This window comes from Carcharhinus amblyrhynchos, chromosome 16, assembly GCF_965287045.1.
Source record: "Carcharhinus amblyrhynchos chromosome 16, sCarAmb.v2.hapA, whole genome shotgun sequence".
Lineage (NCBI taxonomy): Eukaryota > Metazoa > Chordata > Chondrichthyes > Carcharhiniformes > Carcharhinidae > Carcharhinus > Carcharhinus amblyrhynchos.
The window spans coordinates 44,446,541-44,465,115 of NC_137339.1; the positions used below are offsets into that span (position 1 = coordinate 44,446,541).

The 18,575-nt window shown below is 41.1% G+C and overlaps 1 protein-coding gene across 4 annotated transcripts in view; it reads right to left on the reverse strand.

Moving 5' to 3' along the window:
* Positions 1–18,575, reverse strand: part of quoa (quattro a) — a 170,008-nt gene that overhangs the window by 10,754 nt on the left and 140,679 nt on the right. For all 4 annotated transcript variants that reach the window (XM_080205043.1, XM_080205041.1, XM_080205042.1 and 1 more), the window contains 5 exons: positions 16,366–16,590; positions 12,890–13,060; positions 10,114–10,291; positions 4,095–4,319; positions 630–847 (listed from right to left, as the gene is read on the reverse strand). In XM_080205043.1, the coding sequence (XP_080061169.1) occupies positions 630–847; positions 4,095–4,319; positions 10,114–10,291; positions 12,890–13,060; positions 16,366–16,590 (1,017 nt within the window). The remainder of the gene's footprint in view (positions 1–629; positions 848–4,094; positions 4,320–10,113; positions 10,292–12,889; positions 13,061–16,365; positions 16,591–18,575) is intronic.

Consider the following 18,575-nt stretch of genomic DNA (forward strand, 5'->3'; position numbering starts at 1 on the left):
TGCCTCACCTCATCAGCTTGGACCTTGTTTGTCTCTCTTGTGGGGACCATGAATTGGATTCAATTGGAATTTGAATTTGGTTTTTAGAGCAAGGAATGGATTTGCGTTTGCCCAGTCCATTCTGAGCATTGGCTTTATAGCTTTAAGGATGGAGTAAAACAATTTTCAAACTAAAATAAATAAATAAAATTGCTATTGACTGCCAGTGGGCGGCACAGTGGCAGTGTTAGCACTGCTGCCGCACAGCACTAGGGACCCAAGTTCAATTCTGAGCTCGGGTGAGTGTGTGCGAAGTTTTCATGTTCTGCCCGTGTCTGCGTGGGTTTCTTCCGGGTGCCCCGGTTTCTCCCACGATCCAAAGATGTACAAAAATGTGTTAGGTTACTTGGCCATGGCAAATTGCCCCTTAGTGTCAGGAAGACTAGCAGGGTAATGACCTGGGTTACAGAGATAGGGCCTGGGTGGGATTGTTGCCAGTGCAGGCTTGTTGGGCCAAAGAGCCTCCTTGTGCACTGTAAACATTCTATGACTGGCTTTATTCTGAATGGGGATTTGGCAGTATCTTTCGGGCCACCGCATGGGAAACAGGAAACAATGGTGCAGAAATCCATCTGAGATAAAACACTTACTTTATTGATCAAATTTCCAAATGGCAGCTCTTCCTTTGGCAGTGTTGAAGGTGCACAGAGTGAGTATGGATCAGAACTGGGTTTGTATGATGCTGAGCACAGAGAAATCACTTCCTCAGTCTCTCCTCCAGTTAGTGAAAGGTTGCTCTGTTCAGAACTGCTGAAACCGCTAACACTCTCTGTAGAGTTACACTGGGAGGATGCTTCTGAACTCTCAGCTGTGAATGGAGAGAGAAGCTAAGTCACATTATTGTCAACTGCTCCTTCAATCTACCTGTGCCTTACTCAGTGAAATCTTCTCACACAGCAAGTTCTTCCAACAAAGGCGATGAACATGTTAATCACACATTTCCATTCATCACTCCCTCTAGTTTGGGATTTACTGGAATACGAATAAGTTATTATGAGGGAAGGTTTCCTCCTTTATAGGTGCAACCTTGAAGAAAGAGCTGAAGAAACACCCAGAAAAACAGCATTATTGGTTTTTATGTGATCCCACAGCTCTTCCAACAAGGTTAAAGTAGATGAATAATAGAATAACCCACACCCAACAATGGAAATCCATTGCCTAGTTCAGTAGAATTAATAAACATAAAAATATTGAGCCCATGATGAGTAACTGGTATTTGTAAAGTTTTCAAAATCATTCTTCATTGACAGTAAGTGTCACTATGGAGTCAAGTGGCACAAGATTTGGCATTGGAATTATTTAGATGGTAAAAACTACAAAGGCAGTCTTGAATAGCTCAGATCTGTACTGTAACTTAAAGCTACCACTCTACATGGTCTACACCCCAATTATATGAAATGAAAAAGCACTAAGCAGCCGTTATAACACTTTAAATTCATTCATGGGATGTAGCCATTTATGGGGAAGGCCAATGTTTATTGCCCATCCCTCTTAGCCCTTGAACTGAGTGCCCATTTCAGAGAGTATTTGATTTTTAAGAGTAAACCACATTGCTGTGGATCTGGAATCAAATATCGGCTAGATGAAGTAAGGAAAGCAGATTTCCTTCCAGATGGGCTTTTATCACAATCAACAGTGGTTTCATAGAATACCTACGGTGCAGGAGGTGGTCATTTGGCCTATCGAGACTGCAATGACTCTCCAAAAGAGCACCTTACTCAGACTCCACCCCTGCCCTATCCCCATAATCTCCTGCATTTATCCCGCTAATCCCCTTAATTTACACATCTTGGGACACTAAGGGGCAATTTAGCATAACCAATTCACCTAGCCTGTGCAGGACTGTGGGAGGAAACAGGAGCACCTGGAGGAAATCAATGCAGGGAGAATGTGCAAACTCCACACAGGCAGCCAGCCAAGGCTGGAATTGAACCTAGGTCCCTGGCACGGTGAGGCAGGAATGCTAAACATTGTGCCATCGTGCCATACTCATCATTAGACTTTTAATTCCAGATTTTTATTGAATTCAAATTGCATCTGCCATGGTGATATTCGAACCTGGATCACCTGAGCATTACCATGGGCTCTGGGTTACTAGTCCAGTGAAAGTACCACTGTGCTGCTGGGATGCCATATTATGTAACGTAACAGTGGGCTGTGTCCAAATGGGGAAAAAACATGCATAAGGTATTGTTGCAAGCCGATGATGAGGAACATGACCAAAATCGTTTTGGCTTTGAGAAATATTTTAAAAAGCTGACATTGAGGGAGAGATTATTGTTGCTGCACCAGTTCACAGATTCTCTATTTCATTCTTGTACTCTGTCTCGTCATTGTTTGAGATCCGATCCACTTTGGTGATGTCAGCAGCAAACTTGAAAATCGAACTGGAGGGGAATTTGGCCACACAGTCATAGGTGTATAAGAGTATAGGAGGGGGCTCAGAACACAGCCTTGTGGGAAACCAGTGTTGAGGAGTCAGAGGGGAAGTTGACACTGCATAATCAATAAGGTTCCAAGAGCAGAATTTAGGATCCCACCATTCTGTTCAGTGGGAAAGGCACCTCTTTTAGTCTCAAAATGGGAGAATTCCACTGGCAGAATGGGCAACTGGTCCAACATCACCCATTTTACACAACTTCTCAAAGCCAAAATTACCCCAGAAAATGCTGTGAGGGGGTAACCTAGCAGCTCCTGGTTTGGTTCCAAAATGGAAGAGCTTAAGTCTAAAAACTCCAGCTATCTGACACTTCCATTTCCTCAGCTCTCAGTTTTAGGTTGTCAGTTAAAATACAGTCTGGTGATAGGGGGTTTCAGGAGGCAGGAGGGAAGATTGGCAATGATCTGCTGCTCTCGACTTAGTTACACCAGCTGTTGACCCATCACTAAGCAAATATCCAAAGACATATCCTCCTAAAAATAGATAAACATGCGTGGTCAACATTATTACTGTCAGACTTCTTCACATCTCCCATTCTCTTTTCATTTTTAGGAAAATAACCCGATAGAAGTTTATAAGATGTTGGGAGGTATAGATAGGATGGATTCTCAGAAGCTATTTCCCAGGGCTGAAATGGTCGCTACGAGAGGACACAGGTTTAAGGTGCTGGGGAGTAGTACAGAGGAGATGTCAGGGGTAAGTTTTTCACTCAGAGGGTGGTGAGTGAGTGGAATCGGCTGCCGTCGGTGGTGGTGGAGGCGAACTCGTTGGGGTCTTTTAAGAGACTTCTGGATGAGTACATGGGATTTAATGGGATTGAGGGTTATAGATAGGCCTGGTAGGTAGGGATATGTTTGGCGCAACTTATGGACCGAAGGGCCTGTTTGTGCTGTAGTGTTCTAAGTTCTATGAAATATCTCAGTCTCCCTGTTAAATCTCTACACCGCAGGTATTACTACTCAACCACAAAGATAAGTGAGCTCTTACAACATAATGAACTGACAGGATGTATCAGCCATTTGTGTGAAATCCTTTATCTCTGCTTTCCAGATGTGACTTACAGTTCTACTTCAACTATCAGCTTAACCACAATGATAAAAATTCTGTTCTGCCAGCCCTGCATTCAACCCATGAGGGTGCTTGGTCAAAAGCATAGCATGGTGTCTTATATTCCAGGTGTTTAACACCATTCATTGTCTTAAGTTGTTAACATCCTTCCTCCCAAGGAATGCATCAGGTGAAAGAACTATAGAATCCCTACTGTGCAGAAGGACACCATTCAGCCCATCTAGTCTGCACTGACCATTATCCCACCCAAGCTCTAGTCCTGTAACCTCACTTATTAACCCTGTTAATCCCCTGACACTATGGTCAATTTAGCATGGCCAATCAACCTAACCCGCACATCTTTGGAGTGTGGGAGGAAACCGGAGCACCCAGAGAAAACCCAAGCAAACCCAAGAAGAATGTGCAAACTCCACACAGAGACTGACCCGAGGCCATAATTGAACCCGGGTCCCTGGCGCTGTGAGGCAGCAGTGTAATTACTGTGCCACCATGCCACCCATAACATCATGCTGAACATCATGAAAATTACTTAGATCTTGTCACTCACTCATGAAAGGTCTCCCACTGGGGTCATTCTCCAGGTCATCTTCCTCAATGCGTGTTCGTGCACTATAAAAACAGTTGCTGATACCAGCATTGCTTCTTGAAATCGACGGTGAGGCGCAAATGGGCACATTGAGGGAACCGATGCCAGAAGAGGAGGACGAAGACTGGCTCCCCGAAGAGGAGGCACTGCCATTAGAGCCTATGGAATTTGGTCTCTTGGTATCCTCTGCAACAGACATAACTGACAATGTTGGCTTTTGAAGGAAAAGAGAGATACATTGTGTTGCAAAAACATAATCAGCACAAGAAGTTAGACTATATACTTTACAGAATGTATTCATTCTATGAATAATATGCATCCTCCATGCAACATTGGAGTTAATCCAGGTTTGCACTGATATTGGGAAAACCATGTACTCAGTGAATTTGTATAATAATATTTTCGCATCAGATACTTTGAGTGTAATACATTTGGCATCTTGTTGCTATGCCATTACATACACCAGGAACAAAAATCTGCTGGACCACTTCAATAAGACCCTTAATCAATCAGACTCCTTAACCTCATACTAATAAGAATATAATGATTGCTTACAAAGATAACAAAATTAATGAAAATGCAATGAGTGAAGCATTTGGCAGAAGTATGGATTCAGTATTCATTAAGTGCCGTTAGGTGTTCTGGTATCAGCATGTGGGGTGTGGTACTTCCCCTTTTATCAAGAGGATGAAATGATCAAAACCCAGTGTCCAAAAATCTACCTGCAATTTTAAAAAGCAACAGTAACAACACTGTTACTGTAACACACTGATTATTTTAATCTTCAAGTTCTGCAGGAGTACTAGAGGTACCATGAAAGGCAAAGTTTAAGAGCAGAGAAAGGTATTCCTGGCAGGGGAGAGTGAGCTACAGCCAGGTGGCCAGTGTGAATATATAACTCGGGTATCATGTCTCGTGTAGCACCACCTTCAGTATCTGACTTCCAAAAAAATACAGCAAGTACATAGTTCCAGGCTAGGAGTAACTCCAATAATGTCTGAAGGCTGCTGCTGCTGCTGAAAACAGAAAATGTGAACAACACGTACAAAATAATAAATTTCCACTTGGCCATAAAGATTTTATATGCAAGAGAATTAAAGAAAAAAATGACTATGAAAACAATATTATTTAACAAAATTTACTTCAATCATAATAGTGCAGTCTTTCATAGCAATAGAGGGCTGTAATTTCTCCATTATGAATGAAGCTTTATGCTTTCTACATTTTAGTGAACATGTGTGTTTCTGAAGCTATAAACAGCACAGAGCAAGTAACGAGGAATGAATTCTTTTTTATTACATATCTGGTGATGGCAACAATCACATCAAGGTTAGCTGTGGCAAAGGTCAAATCCATTCTGAATGTCCATACATATAAGGTACCTTAACCTCAATCACAGGGGAGCATGGCATTTCAATTTCTAAAATGTTGTTCTTGTAATCTTGCAGAAAGCTCTCAATTTAATACCAGCTACTGTTCAGCTAAAATAAACCTTTTTTGCATCTTTGGATTTTTACTGAGTTGAGATTACCAAAACTTCTTTTCCTGAAAGTGCTTGGAGAGAAGGCTGTGAACTCAGGTTCCAAAGGCAAAAGGACAATGTTCTGACACACTGCAGAAGCCAGTCCCTTGCAGAGTTCAGTTAACCTCCAAGTTAAGCTCATACCTTTCCCTTTTGTGACGCAGTCAACCGATCTGTCACTGATGGCTGCTTCGCTAGGTTTGATGTCCATAAATGGCTTACTGCCAATGCCCATGAACACCCTCTCCTGCATCTGGAGCTCTAAAGAAGGAATTTCAACATTGACAGGGACTGTTTTACATTTTCTTAATACATAAGCTTATAAAAAAAAACTAATGAAAAGAAACAATTTTCAGACTCTCAAGGGTGATGTAAGGTAAGTTACTTGCAACTAGCAGCACAACCCATGCCAGTTAGTGGACATCCTGTTATAACGGGAAAGTTAAGCAGGCACCACACCCCTACTTTCCATCATATACCCAGATGTTTTAATGCAAGCATGTAGACTGTGATTTATTTTCAGAGATGATTTGTAGTCAGTGCCACAACTGACCCATGACTAGATTTGCACTTCAAACAAAAACATCATAAATTAAATGGCTTCTAGAGTATATTTTCTTTTACTGGTGAATGTTGCTGGAAAACCTCATGTTTACAGTCATACTAAACTTCTATTCATGTGAGCAAACATTTGTCTTCTATAGGCCAATTACTTCTGTTTAAATATTCTAGATTTATTTCTGTACTTTAATTGGCACATTGCTGTCTGCAGCAGAAACATTCCCAATTAATTTATAATCTGATTTCTCACATGTAATCATAAAACTTTGGGGTGGACCAGAGGGTGCTTTAGAATCTTCTGAGGCATTGTTTTATATTTACTCCTTAAATATAAAGAACTAAAAGCTTTTTGGGTTTTGTATATTTCCTTTACACTTGCAGAAAATATACTAATAAGGGAATGAGGGAGAGAACGGAAATAGTGGAAGGTAATGGGAGCCCGACATCAACAAAGGGGAAACTGCTTCTATGAGGGATGGGATTGGATTGATGGGAGGGATATGGATGACAAAAGCAGGATGGAGAGAAGCATAAGAACATAGAAAATAGGAGCAGCAATAGACCATTCAGCCCTTCAGGCCTGCTCTGTCATTTGATAAGATAATAGAATCCCTATAGTGCAGACTGAAGCTATTCAGCTCATCAAGCCTGCACCAACTCTGTGACAGAATATCTTATCCAGGTCCTCTCCCCCTGTCCTATCCCCATAACTTCACATATGTACCACGGCTAACCCATCTAACCTAAAGATCTTGGGACACTAAGGAGCAATTTACCCTGGCCAATCCACCTAACCTGCACATCTTTGAGCTGTGGGAGAAAAACAAAGTATCCAGAGGAAACCCATGCAGACATGGGGAGAATGTGTAGTCTTAGGGTTCAGGCTGATCTACCAACACAATTTCCCTACACTATTCCCATATCCCTCAATGATTTTAATAAGTAGAAATCTATCAATCTCAGCGCTGAACATACTCAACGAATGTGCCTCCCTCTGAGACAAAGAATTCCAAAAATTCACCATCCTCTAAGTGAGAAAGTCCTCCTTATCTCAGTCATAAAGGGCCTTCCCCATATTCTGAGATCATGTTCCTTGGTTCTAGACCTCCCAGCAACGGGTAACATCCTTCCTACTTCTACCTTGTTGATCCCTGTAAACATTTTGTATGTTTGAATGAATTTACCTCTCGCAGATGGTATGGGAGGTGTGGAAAGAATGGGATATACATGGAATGACAGGGATGGTATGGGAAGGATGGGATGACATGAGATGGGGATGATATAGGAAGGGCAGAGGAGATGTGATACATCAAAAAATGGTTGAGACAATTATTTGATAAAACTTATCCTTTTCGTGTTATAAGTGAACAGTCACTAAATTTGAAAAGTTTTGGAAAAGTTGTCAGGGGAATTAAAAGAATACATCAGCTTTGATTCTATAAATGAAGATGATAATAGACTACTCCTTCCAGAGTTTCTATACAGTTTAACTCCAATGGGTAGCCCACTACACAAACTTTGAATCAAGAGAGGAGCCTTCATAACGTTGCTATGAAACTTAAATCCAAAACAAAGACTTTGGGCAGAATTTTCCAGCTGCGCTTTCCCCACAGCCGGAAATTCCTGCCTAAGGTCAACTAACTTTTGCACGGTTCACTCCCATCCGCTACGGTTTTCGTCGCAGGCAGGGTAGGAAAATTCCACTCTTTGTCATGGAACAAAATCAGGTAGTTAGGAACCGGTTTTTGTCAATGACAGATGAAGAACTTATTAAGGAGAAGTAAAGATTTAGAGTATATATTCATCAAAAAATACTACGCTCATGAAATGTAAATCTGTCATTTCAACTCAGGAGAAAAAAAAACCAATGAAACTTCTATATTCTATGAGTAGGATTTTGTATCCTTTTCCGCTGCCGGGATCATCTGGTCCCAGCATAGGGATTCCTTGCGGAGAGCCACACAAAATGCCGTAGATATCGGCAGGACTTTATTATAGTCACAAGCCCAGGTTCTGGACTAATTTTGCATTCATATCTCGAGCCTCATTTTAACACACGTAGTCCTCTCACTTTTTCTGGAGTGGGAAGTCTTGATTCTGTTCAAGTCCGGCAAAAAGAAAACTAGAAATCTTGTATTTAAAGAAGTACTGTTGCAATAACAATACTAATTTAATCACAGATATCTTACAGGTCACTGCCAGTTGTTAATACTGCACAGTAGTCTACTGATGGTGGATATAATCTTGGGATTCACATTTTAATTTGGAATTCCATGGGAAGTTATGAAGTTATTTCAATTAATCAAAGTCATTAATTTATTAGTGTTTACAATGATAGTTCAGAATGAGCATAGGGATACTCATACTCAAACATTCTAAGTGCTGATTAGATCCTATGCTTGAACAGTTACTTCATACTGCCAGCACAATTATGGAAAAATGAAACATTTGTAGATATTTTAAGAAAGGCATGTATATTAAATATTTTCCTCCCCTTATTACACGACTGCAAGCTAGAACTCATATCGGGGTAATATCACTAGCAATCCTTCTGGCACTTACCATCTAGCTATTTCCAATATGTGCCTTGGCAGTCAGTGCCAATAGTCATTTGATCATGGCAGTGTCACAGCCAAGTTTAAGCTGCCAATTCTCTTGACATCCCACATCAGTACTTTGGGTAGACTTCGGCTACATATAGAACTGACAATCTGGCTGATCGCTCCCTACCGCAGCTACCACCATCTGTCAATGGGATTCTGAGACTAACTGTTGAATTCGCACTGAGTTAAGCCAGCAAAACTCAGCACCAACATAACGAACTGGACATCACTGGAGCTCTTTTAAACAAATTAGAGAACAGCATTCTTAATCTCTGCCGGCTAGGCTTGGAAAGACTAACACTACAGCAACCACAGCTTATACTTTCGGAGCATCTTCAATAAGCCGCTTCAGGGGAACATTATCAGGTATAATTTGGCACCAAACCACAGAAGGAGATATTTAGGACAGGTAACCAAAAGCTAGGTTGAAAGGTGAAATGCCTAAAAGAGGAAAGTTAGGAAGGAAAGAGCTAGGACATGGGCAGCTGAAGGCACCGCCATCAATTAAACCCGGGGAGATAAGAGAAAAGCATTAATTTTAAAACTTTAGGCCACATGTTCTTTAAATAAGTACACTTCACATTGCCAAGGGGAATGTTCTGCCTTTTTGTATAGAGGGCTAAAGACTTGTTGAAATTGTTTTGAAATAATATTAGAGTTCATTCAGATTGCGTTGTCACCACAAAGAGCACAAGATGCAATGCTTTCTGTAAGAATCTCTTAAAGCAACCTATCACCAAACAACCTCATGCAACTGGAGTAAGATTCTTGTGAGGCTATGTTGCTGTAGGTTTTCTTTCTGTTGGCATTTTCCACAAAAGATTCATAATGTGATAAGTCTGAACAAGCTTGATCCAATAGAACTAAATTTAGGTTTGTGAAGCTCGTTGGTCAACACCCAATGAAAAATAATGTCGACCCAACATGCACATCTATACATTTCAGAGAGAAATTGTTTAGAATAATGGTAATGGTTGTGCTAGCCCGCTACACCTTGTTGGGAATGTTGCAAGGGATTGAACTATCTATTCATCAGAAATCAGAAATTTTCTTCCACATTTGTCTATCAATAGCCACAAAAGAATGCATCATGCGCTCAATGACATTATAGCAAAATGTGTTCAAGCCATCACCAAGTACCAAAAAGATGACACTGTGAGAAAAACAAAGATTACAACAATACAAAATATATTAATCTAAGTGGGAGGTGGTGGGAGGGCTGAGCTTGCTCTAGATTATTACAGGCCTTGCAGCAGTCACCTACTTATTAATTAAGTCTTATTAGTTTACTGACCCCTGTTTCTCTCAGCTTGACTGCGCAATATCTTATCCAAGTCATCTGTCCAGGCTTGTTTAATCTCTGGCGTAGGAGCATGAAGAATGTAAGTATCCCGGGATTTCTGTCTTCTGAACCAAATTTCAAAACACAGGCCACTTTCACCAGAGTTATGAGTCATTCCAATATCAGAAGTCTGGAATGCAAAATGATTTGACATATCACACTGTAGGTCAACATTAATTACGTCAATTACAGCAATCCATTTTAGTTTGCCTTGCATTTCTTTATCCATTGCAAGATGGTGGCTCACCCACCATCTTCTAATCAGGATCAGCATCTTCTATATTTATTGTATAGTTCCAACACGACAAATAATCATCCTGATGTAAGGAATACAGAAAAGTCTTCCATCTATCACACTCCAGAAATCACAATCAATGCATCACATTTCAAACGTGTCTTTTTCTTGTAATTGTATAAACAAAAACAATCTTTTAGCAAATTAATGGCAGCTTTTGGATCAGGAAGCAGTTCATACTACAGTAGTCCTCAAATTGCCCTCAGATCGCCATATTATAGACTTCCTCCACAGGCATAGGAACAGAGATCAGATTTGACAAAATTGAGCAGCACAACTGAGTTCCAGATTTTAAATGAGCGATGATACAGTTCACCTACAGATTAATAACTAATCCTGATAGTATGTAACTGCATTTAATTAATGTACAGGACATTACATGTACTTCGTCTTGTTAGGCACAATACATACAGGGATTCAATCTTATCTAAGTTGTGACTGAACTCTGCTACAACAGTTCACAGTGAAGTAAAAATCAGTGCACTTGATTCACACATGGTAACAAATTCAAGAATATTTCAAATCAATTCACCCCAGATTGACAGACAGACAGATACATAGACAGAAATTATGTTAAAATATTCTTCATCTATGTGTGTGGGATATAATTCAGACATTATCCTTTGTTGCAGGATCATAACAACCTTAGAGTGCTGGATGTTTTCTCCCCAAATCCTATGGATGGCACAGTGTTAGCACTATTGCCTCACAATGCCCAGGACCTGGGTTTGACTCCCGGCTGGGCCACTATCTGTGAAGAGTTTGCATGTTCTCCACCCTGTCTGTGTGGGTTTCCTCCAGGTGCTCTGGTTTCCTCCCACAGTCTGAAATACGTGCTGGTTGTGTGCATTGGCCATGCTAAATTCTCTCTCGGTGTACCCGAACAGGGGCCCGAGTGTGGCGACCAGGGGATTTTTACAGTAACTTCATTGCAATGTCAATGTAAGCCTACTTGTTACTAATAAATAAACTTTACTTCTGTCCTGCAAACAGACAAATGTATTCCAAACAGCAAAATTCACTGAGCGAAAACAATTAAACTCCAACTGACTGGGTCTATATTTGATGATCAACGAAACATGTGATCCTTAAAGTCGACAATATTAGCACAGCTAAATTTCATAGCATCTGACAGCACAGTAGGAGGCCATTCAGCCCATAGTGCCACAATGCTATCTTTTTTGAAAGAGTCAGTAACTAATTTTACTCGAGTATTAATTTTACTTGGAAAATGGATGACTCTCACTCCACCCATACAACCCCTTTCCACCTTTAGATTCTACTTAAGTGGGTGCTGAAGAGATGGTGTCATATAAGTTATAGATAGGCTAGAAGAAGAATATATTGCATACTTCATGTTATTTCATATTATAGGTGTTTTGTTAAAGTTTTCAAGTGTTTTAAAGTTTTAAAAGTTTAAAGTTTATGTATTAGTGTCACAAGTAGACTTACATTAAGACTGCAAATCAGTTAGTGTGAAATTCCCCTAGTCACCACACTCCTGCACCTGTTCAGGTACACTGAGGGAGAATTTAGTACATCTTTCGGACTGTGGGAAGAAACCAGAGCACGCAGAGGAAATCCACACAGACACACGGAGAAGGTGCAGACTCTGGACAGTCAGCCAAGCTGGGAATCAAATTTGGGTCCCTGGTGCTGAGACAGCATTGTTAACCACTGTGCCAAAATGCTACCCCAATGTATGAGAAGTATGTGGTAGGTCTACTAATATATGTTGTTTTGTGCAGCCCAGGCCCATTAGGCTGCAGTATCAGGCACCATTTTGTTACAGATGCAACTAGAACAATCTGTGAAAACTGGGAAAGCTACTAAGTGATCTAATGTTGAAATGAGTATGCACCTTACACTCTGACCTTAACCTTACTTACAGAAACTAAACTTAAATTGCAATGATTCTAACTCAGCTAAAAAGAAATCAACCTAATCTTCTGTACCTGCAATAAAACATAACATTCAACTTCCCATGAGAAAAGGCAGAGAATTTAGCCAATATTAACTAATTATAAGCTTGCTATAATTTAATTAATATCTTTAACAGTACTTTATCAAAACAGTTTTATATCAGCCAGATACTTTAAAGTCTCTGTAAAACCTCTAAAGATCTTGCAGGAGAATACGTTAAACACAAATATACAGGCATGAGGTAAGTAGTGGTGTTATGACATCATAACTTTGCTTGTTAATTAAAGCTTTCATGCTGCTATATTGAAAAGGCTACCTAAAGGTTCAAGCTAATTCATAGACTATCTTCACAATATTCTCACACAGTTTATATGTTGTCCCAGATTCAAAAATTCCCAATTGGGCCATCTAATATTAAATAGAATATTTGATATTCTATGACATATATCTTATTTCTATCAAACAGTACAGCTGAGAAGATGTGAAAACTAAAAAATATACAAACTGTACCTTAAAGGACTGTTTATAGATATAGATGCCATTGCTTCCTTCTACCTTTCTGGTCTTGCTGAAGAGTATGAGTTCGTCAAAGAGGAAGATGTGTCTGTACCATTTCCTTCGCCCGCACCATACAACAAATTCATCTTGACGTAATAACTGGCCCTGCTCCTTTAGGTTCACCTAGGAACAAGATGTTTGGCATTAGCATTCTGTTCCATGTTGTAGGAATTGATTAATTCAGGAGTAAAATGGGTCATTCCATTGTAGTTGCTGCTGGATTTTCCTGTTTGTGAATTGCTCTTACAATCAATCAGCTGTTTAAAATTTGGACAAAATTGAAAATTGGTAAGAGTGGAATGATTTCAAAATAGCTTCTAACAAGTTTGAGAAGATATAAGGATGTATTCAGTGTTGCCATGGTGCTGTTATGAACACTTAAATTGAACTGATGAATGAAATAGATGGGAACTTCCTGTGGGTCAATGACAACTGTGCAGTCTCTTGTGAGATTCAGCATGGTGGCACAGTGGTTAGCACTGCTGCCTCACAGCGCCAGGGACCAAAGCTCAGTTCGCAGCTTGAGTTACTGTCTGTGCGGAGTTCGCACATTCTTCCCATGTCTGTGTGGGTTTCCTCTGGGTGCTCCGGTTTCCTCCCACACTCCAAAGATGTGCGGGTTAGGTGGATTGGCCATGCTTAATTGCCCCTTGGTGTCAGGGGGACTGGCTAGAGTGAATGTATAGGGTTGTGGGGGTGGGCCCTGCGTGGGATTGTGGTCAATGTGGACTCAATGGGCCGAGTGGTCTCCTTCTGCACTGTATGATTTAAAAAAAGACAGAAACTCACAGATCACAAAAGTTCTCTGGTTTGTGCTAAGCTAGTGGATATCAACTCAGATGAACACAACACACACAAAAAAGAATAGTCAGGTATGATCCTCAATCTTGATGGTTATTCACAGGGTAGAATTTAATTGTGCCAGCATGGATCATGGCAGCAGACCCAGATGCAAAGCGGCATTACCCTTACAGAAGGGAATCGCTGGTTAACCACAATTGTGAGGTGGACAGCCAATAAACACAGTAGAGGCATGAAGCCTACCAATTAGGCAGCGGGGGCGGAAGGGAAATATTGGACCTTCCATTACTTGAGGGATTGGATGTCCGGGTGCCATTTTTAAGCCGCACATTGACATTTCTGCAGAGACTACAAGGCAACAGTTTCAGTGTTACAAAGGCTGAAAGGAATCCAACTCATTATTAACCCTTCTGACTTGTCCTTCCTCTTTGTCACTGAACGCCCAAATTTCATTGCTGCCCTTCTCCACAGACAGTATTGGAGACTCTCCCAGCTGACTAAGGCAGCGTGGACAGAGATTGCAGTGGAGGTGAGGAGCCTTGGGGCTCATAGATACACCTGGATGCAATGTGTAAAAAGGGTCAACAACCTTCTCCATGTTATCAGGGTCAGTAACATTGCTTTGACAAACAATGGGTCGTCTGGACTTGAACCGTCAGCTCTTTTCTCTCCTTACAGATGCTGCCAGACCTGCTGAGATTTACCTTTTGGTACCATTTTGGTACCTTTTGATTTACCATTTTCTCTTTTGGTTTCAGATTCCAGCATCCACAATAATGTGCTTTTATGCAGTGTCAGTAACATAGTGGCCAAAACTTTCCAGCTTTTCCCACCAGTGTGATCTTCCGGTCTTGCTGAACACCCCCACCCCATCCCCCGCTGCATGTTACCCAGTGGCAGAGGGTGTGAACAATGGAATAATACACTGACAGCACAGGACCGGAAAATTTCAGCACTGGCCAAAGGCCTCCACCACCACAAAACATGCCTGTGGCATGGGGGAGGGGGGGGGGGTGCTGAAAATCCCACCCATTGTCAAAAGTGCCTCTCATTAAGGTCTCAGCTTGAGGGGGGACAGAACAGGAGGAAAAATGAAATATAATTCCCCTCCAAAGGCATATCATAAAGTGTGGCTCCATGTGGGATAGCAGATATGGACTCTTAGTTCCATCGTTGTACAAGCGTTATGGGAGTGGGAGTGTGGATGGATAACTTGGGAGGCCCCATTACCTGTCAGAGGAATGCACGCTGGTAAAGGGGTTACTTGTCCATTAAGAATAGACTCATTCTGCCCTTATGAGTGCAAGCAAAAATGGCACTCAACAGCAGAGAACAAGCAAAGCTGGGTGGGGGAGTGCCCAACATTAGGATGTTTACAGCTGCTAAACAGGAGGCAGTGGAATAGGCTGGAGAGCAGAGAGGACTCTTGTACTTGTGATCAGAAAGTAGGACTGCGGAGGGGAGAGAATGAAGAGGTCTCAAGCTTTGGTATCAGCTTTCGACAGACACAAGATGCTCAGCAGGGAGAGATGGGAAGAGGATTTATGAATAAGTTGAACCTAATTCTTTGTGTCCTCATATTCCAGTGACATGGCCTGCTCCATGATCCATGTCACTGCAGAGGTCACCTTCAAGAAGTGCAGCGACAAGCAAAAGAACCTCAGGCAGAGCTGTCAGACACAATGCACAGCCATGTGGAGACTGAGAGGTCCATCCAGATCACGTGTTCTGCCATGTCTCAAGCACCTGTGTGCATAGCTTTCTACATGGACAGATTGGTGACTATCATGGAGAGCCAGATTTAGTGGACCACAATGTTGCCACCTATATACCATTGCACTAGCCATAATCTCTATCCAGCAATATACTTCCTGCTGCCTCAGAAAAGCAGCCAGCATTATTAAGGACCCCACACACCCTGGACATTCTCTTTTCCATTTTCTTCCTTTAGGAAAAAGATACAAAAGTCTGAGGTCATGTACCAACCGACTCAAGAATGGCTTCTTTCCTGCTGCCATCAGATTTTTGAATGGGCCTACCTCGCACTAAGTTGATCTTTCTCTACACCTTAATTATGACTCTAACATCTCATTCTGCATTCTCCATTCCTTCTCTATGAACGTTATGCATTATCTGTATAGCATGCAAGAAACAATACTTTTCACTGTATACTACTACATGTGACAATAATAAATCAAACCAAATATTGGGTGAGGACAACACTGAGTTTGACTGTGCCACCCTCACCATTGAAACTTAGTTTGGCTCACTTGTGAAGGATGGTTACATGGACAAGGTTAAAGACATTTTCATGTGCAAGAGCCCTCAACCTATTCCAGCAAATAATGGAAAAATGTGAAGTGGTAACCTAAAATATATCATCCTATCTGGATGACATAGTACTGCGAATAATCATATTGTACCCTTGCATTATTGATAAATCAGATGTCTCACAATTTTGAAATACTGAGGAATTTGTAATTGTCATAATTTATAGAGGAAGTGATAATCTTTTTGTGACATTCATAGTATTCCTTTGAGTAGAATAAGTGATAAGAACATGGTTTCTAAATTTGAACAAAAACAATGTATAAAGCTTCACCAGTCTAAAGTGAATCTACACTCACATCACACTCCTGTATAGCGTCCATTGCAAGCAAATCATTTCCATGGCGGAGCTGGAAACACACAATCTGATGGGCTGCCTGGATCTCCTTGCACTCTTTCTCCTGGGCTGTGCTGCACGCTTTGAACATATCCCTCAGCAGTAAGTTGTACTTGCTGATTCTCTGAATAGGCTTCAATAGGTAGGATGCCAGGTCCATCTTGTCACCCAATTCCAACTGTTTGGTCTGTGCCGAGGGAAAGGAAGCATTTCATTGCATGAATTTGTCAGGGCAGATTTTCAGACAGTATTATTCGAGCATTGTCACGAGAGATTTTGAATGTTTTGAATACCCATCCAGTGAATTTTACTCAGACTGTGGTGGGAGATGGGGGTAGATTTTGTACAAATGGCAATGTGGACGCAAAATCTCACAATTGCTGGAAAACAGGAATCTTTTTGGCAAGGTCTCATTTTCTGATATTCCTCCCCCCACCCTCCGCCCTGTCCCGCCAGTGAAGTAACAAGGTCCCATTCAGGTTATGATGTAATAAAAAACTTAGTCCATTGTACACTTAAGGTTTCCCCATTTTAAAGGAAATTGAGTGTTGCTGACCATGATATGTGTGTGGCTCATGCTCAAAATTTTGATCTAAATTCTATACAATGCAGATATGTTTTGTCATTATGCAATGAAATGACTTTATTTAAGCCCTCCGCTCTGCTATTCAGTGCTGTCTTCTGATGCACGTTGGAAAATAAAGTGTTGATAATATTATTCCAGTTGCTATAGAAAACATTCTACTTCCGTATTAAATCCCCTCTGATCACAGGAGACAAAGGTCAGGATTTTCCAGCTTCGCTGCTGCATGGTTTCTAGTAGTGGAGATGGCTCACCATTGGCCACCAGCAGGACCTTCTGGTCTTGCTGATGTCTACGGTCTATGTCTGCTGGGGAACCCACTACATTGGTTTCCTTCGGCAGGACAAGAAGATCCCACAGGGAACCTGCAGGAAGGACTAGAAAATCCCGCCGGTAGAGTATTGTCATCTCACATCAAATATTTGTACAGGACTGCCAGATTATTATTTTTCTCATTGCCTTCCTTTTCCATTAAAGGAAGGAGGGATTGGCCACAGCATGGAAAATGCCATGAGGCAATTCTAAGCGATGTGTTGAAGTACTTCATAACGCAAGTGTTTTTCTTGCTTATCGACATATTGGGATGTTTTACTCTCTCTGAACTACTGAGGTACCAACACACAGACACAAAATATCTGGTGTGAACTAATTTCTGAGAATAAAACTAGCAAAACGACACATCAAATCTGTGTTGAGAACCTCACCTAATTGTTTATCAGAAACTGAAAAGGCAATCAAAGAAACCTTTATAAATCCTTCCCCATAGTGTACAAGTCATTTTCAGAATGCTATCTAATCTTTTCCAATAAATAATTTCTCAATAGGATTAGCAAACTTCTGGGTGCAGATCTGGTGCTCAGAAAAAGCCTCAGTAAAACTGGAAGGAATAATTAAAGAATGAAAAAATAAAATCAGCCCTACTCCTTTATTTCCCAAACAAGGAACCTCACAAAAATCCTAAGTGAAATGGGTTTTGCTCATCTTATTTCCAATTTCTTTTCATTCATTGAAGGGACATGGGCTTAAGTGACAAACCCAGCATTTATTGCCCATCTCTAATTGCCCATGAGGAGGTAGTGGTTGCTGAGTTGCATTTTTGAACCGTTGCAGTCCATGTGATGTAGGTACATCCGCAGTTAGGGAGGGAATTCCAGGACTTTAATTCAATGACAGTGAAGGAATAGTGATATATTTCCAAGTCAAGATGGTGAGTGATTTGGAGAGGAACTTGCATATATCTGTTGCCCTTATATCTGTTGCCCTTGTCCTTCCAGATGGAAGTGATCGTGCATTTGGAAGGTGGGTACAGCACCTTAGAGTTTGGACCAGTATTCTTATTTCCTAGTTTTTACTGGTATCTCGTTTAAGGTACACAAGACCTGTTTGGATCAGTATTTCCCAGTTTTTGTTGTTTTTCTTTGCTGAGTTCCTAAAGAGTGCATCTTTTAGGTGGAACACTGCTGCTACTGTGCACCGGCAGTGGGGGCAGTGAATGTTCGTGGATGGAGGTGCCAATCGATCTCTCAGACAGCCAACAATTTTAATTTGTACATGTATAGAAAAATCAAAATTGGTGCTCCTAGAAGTGT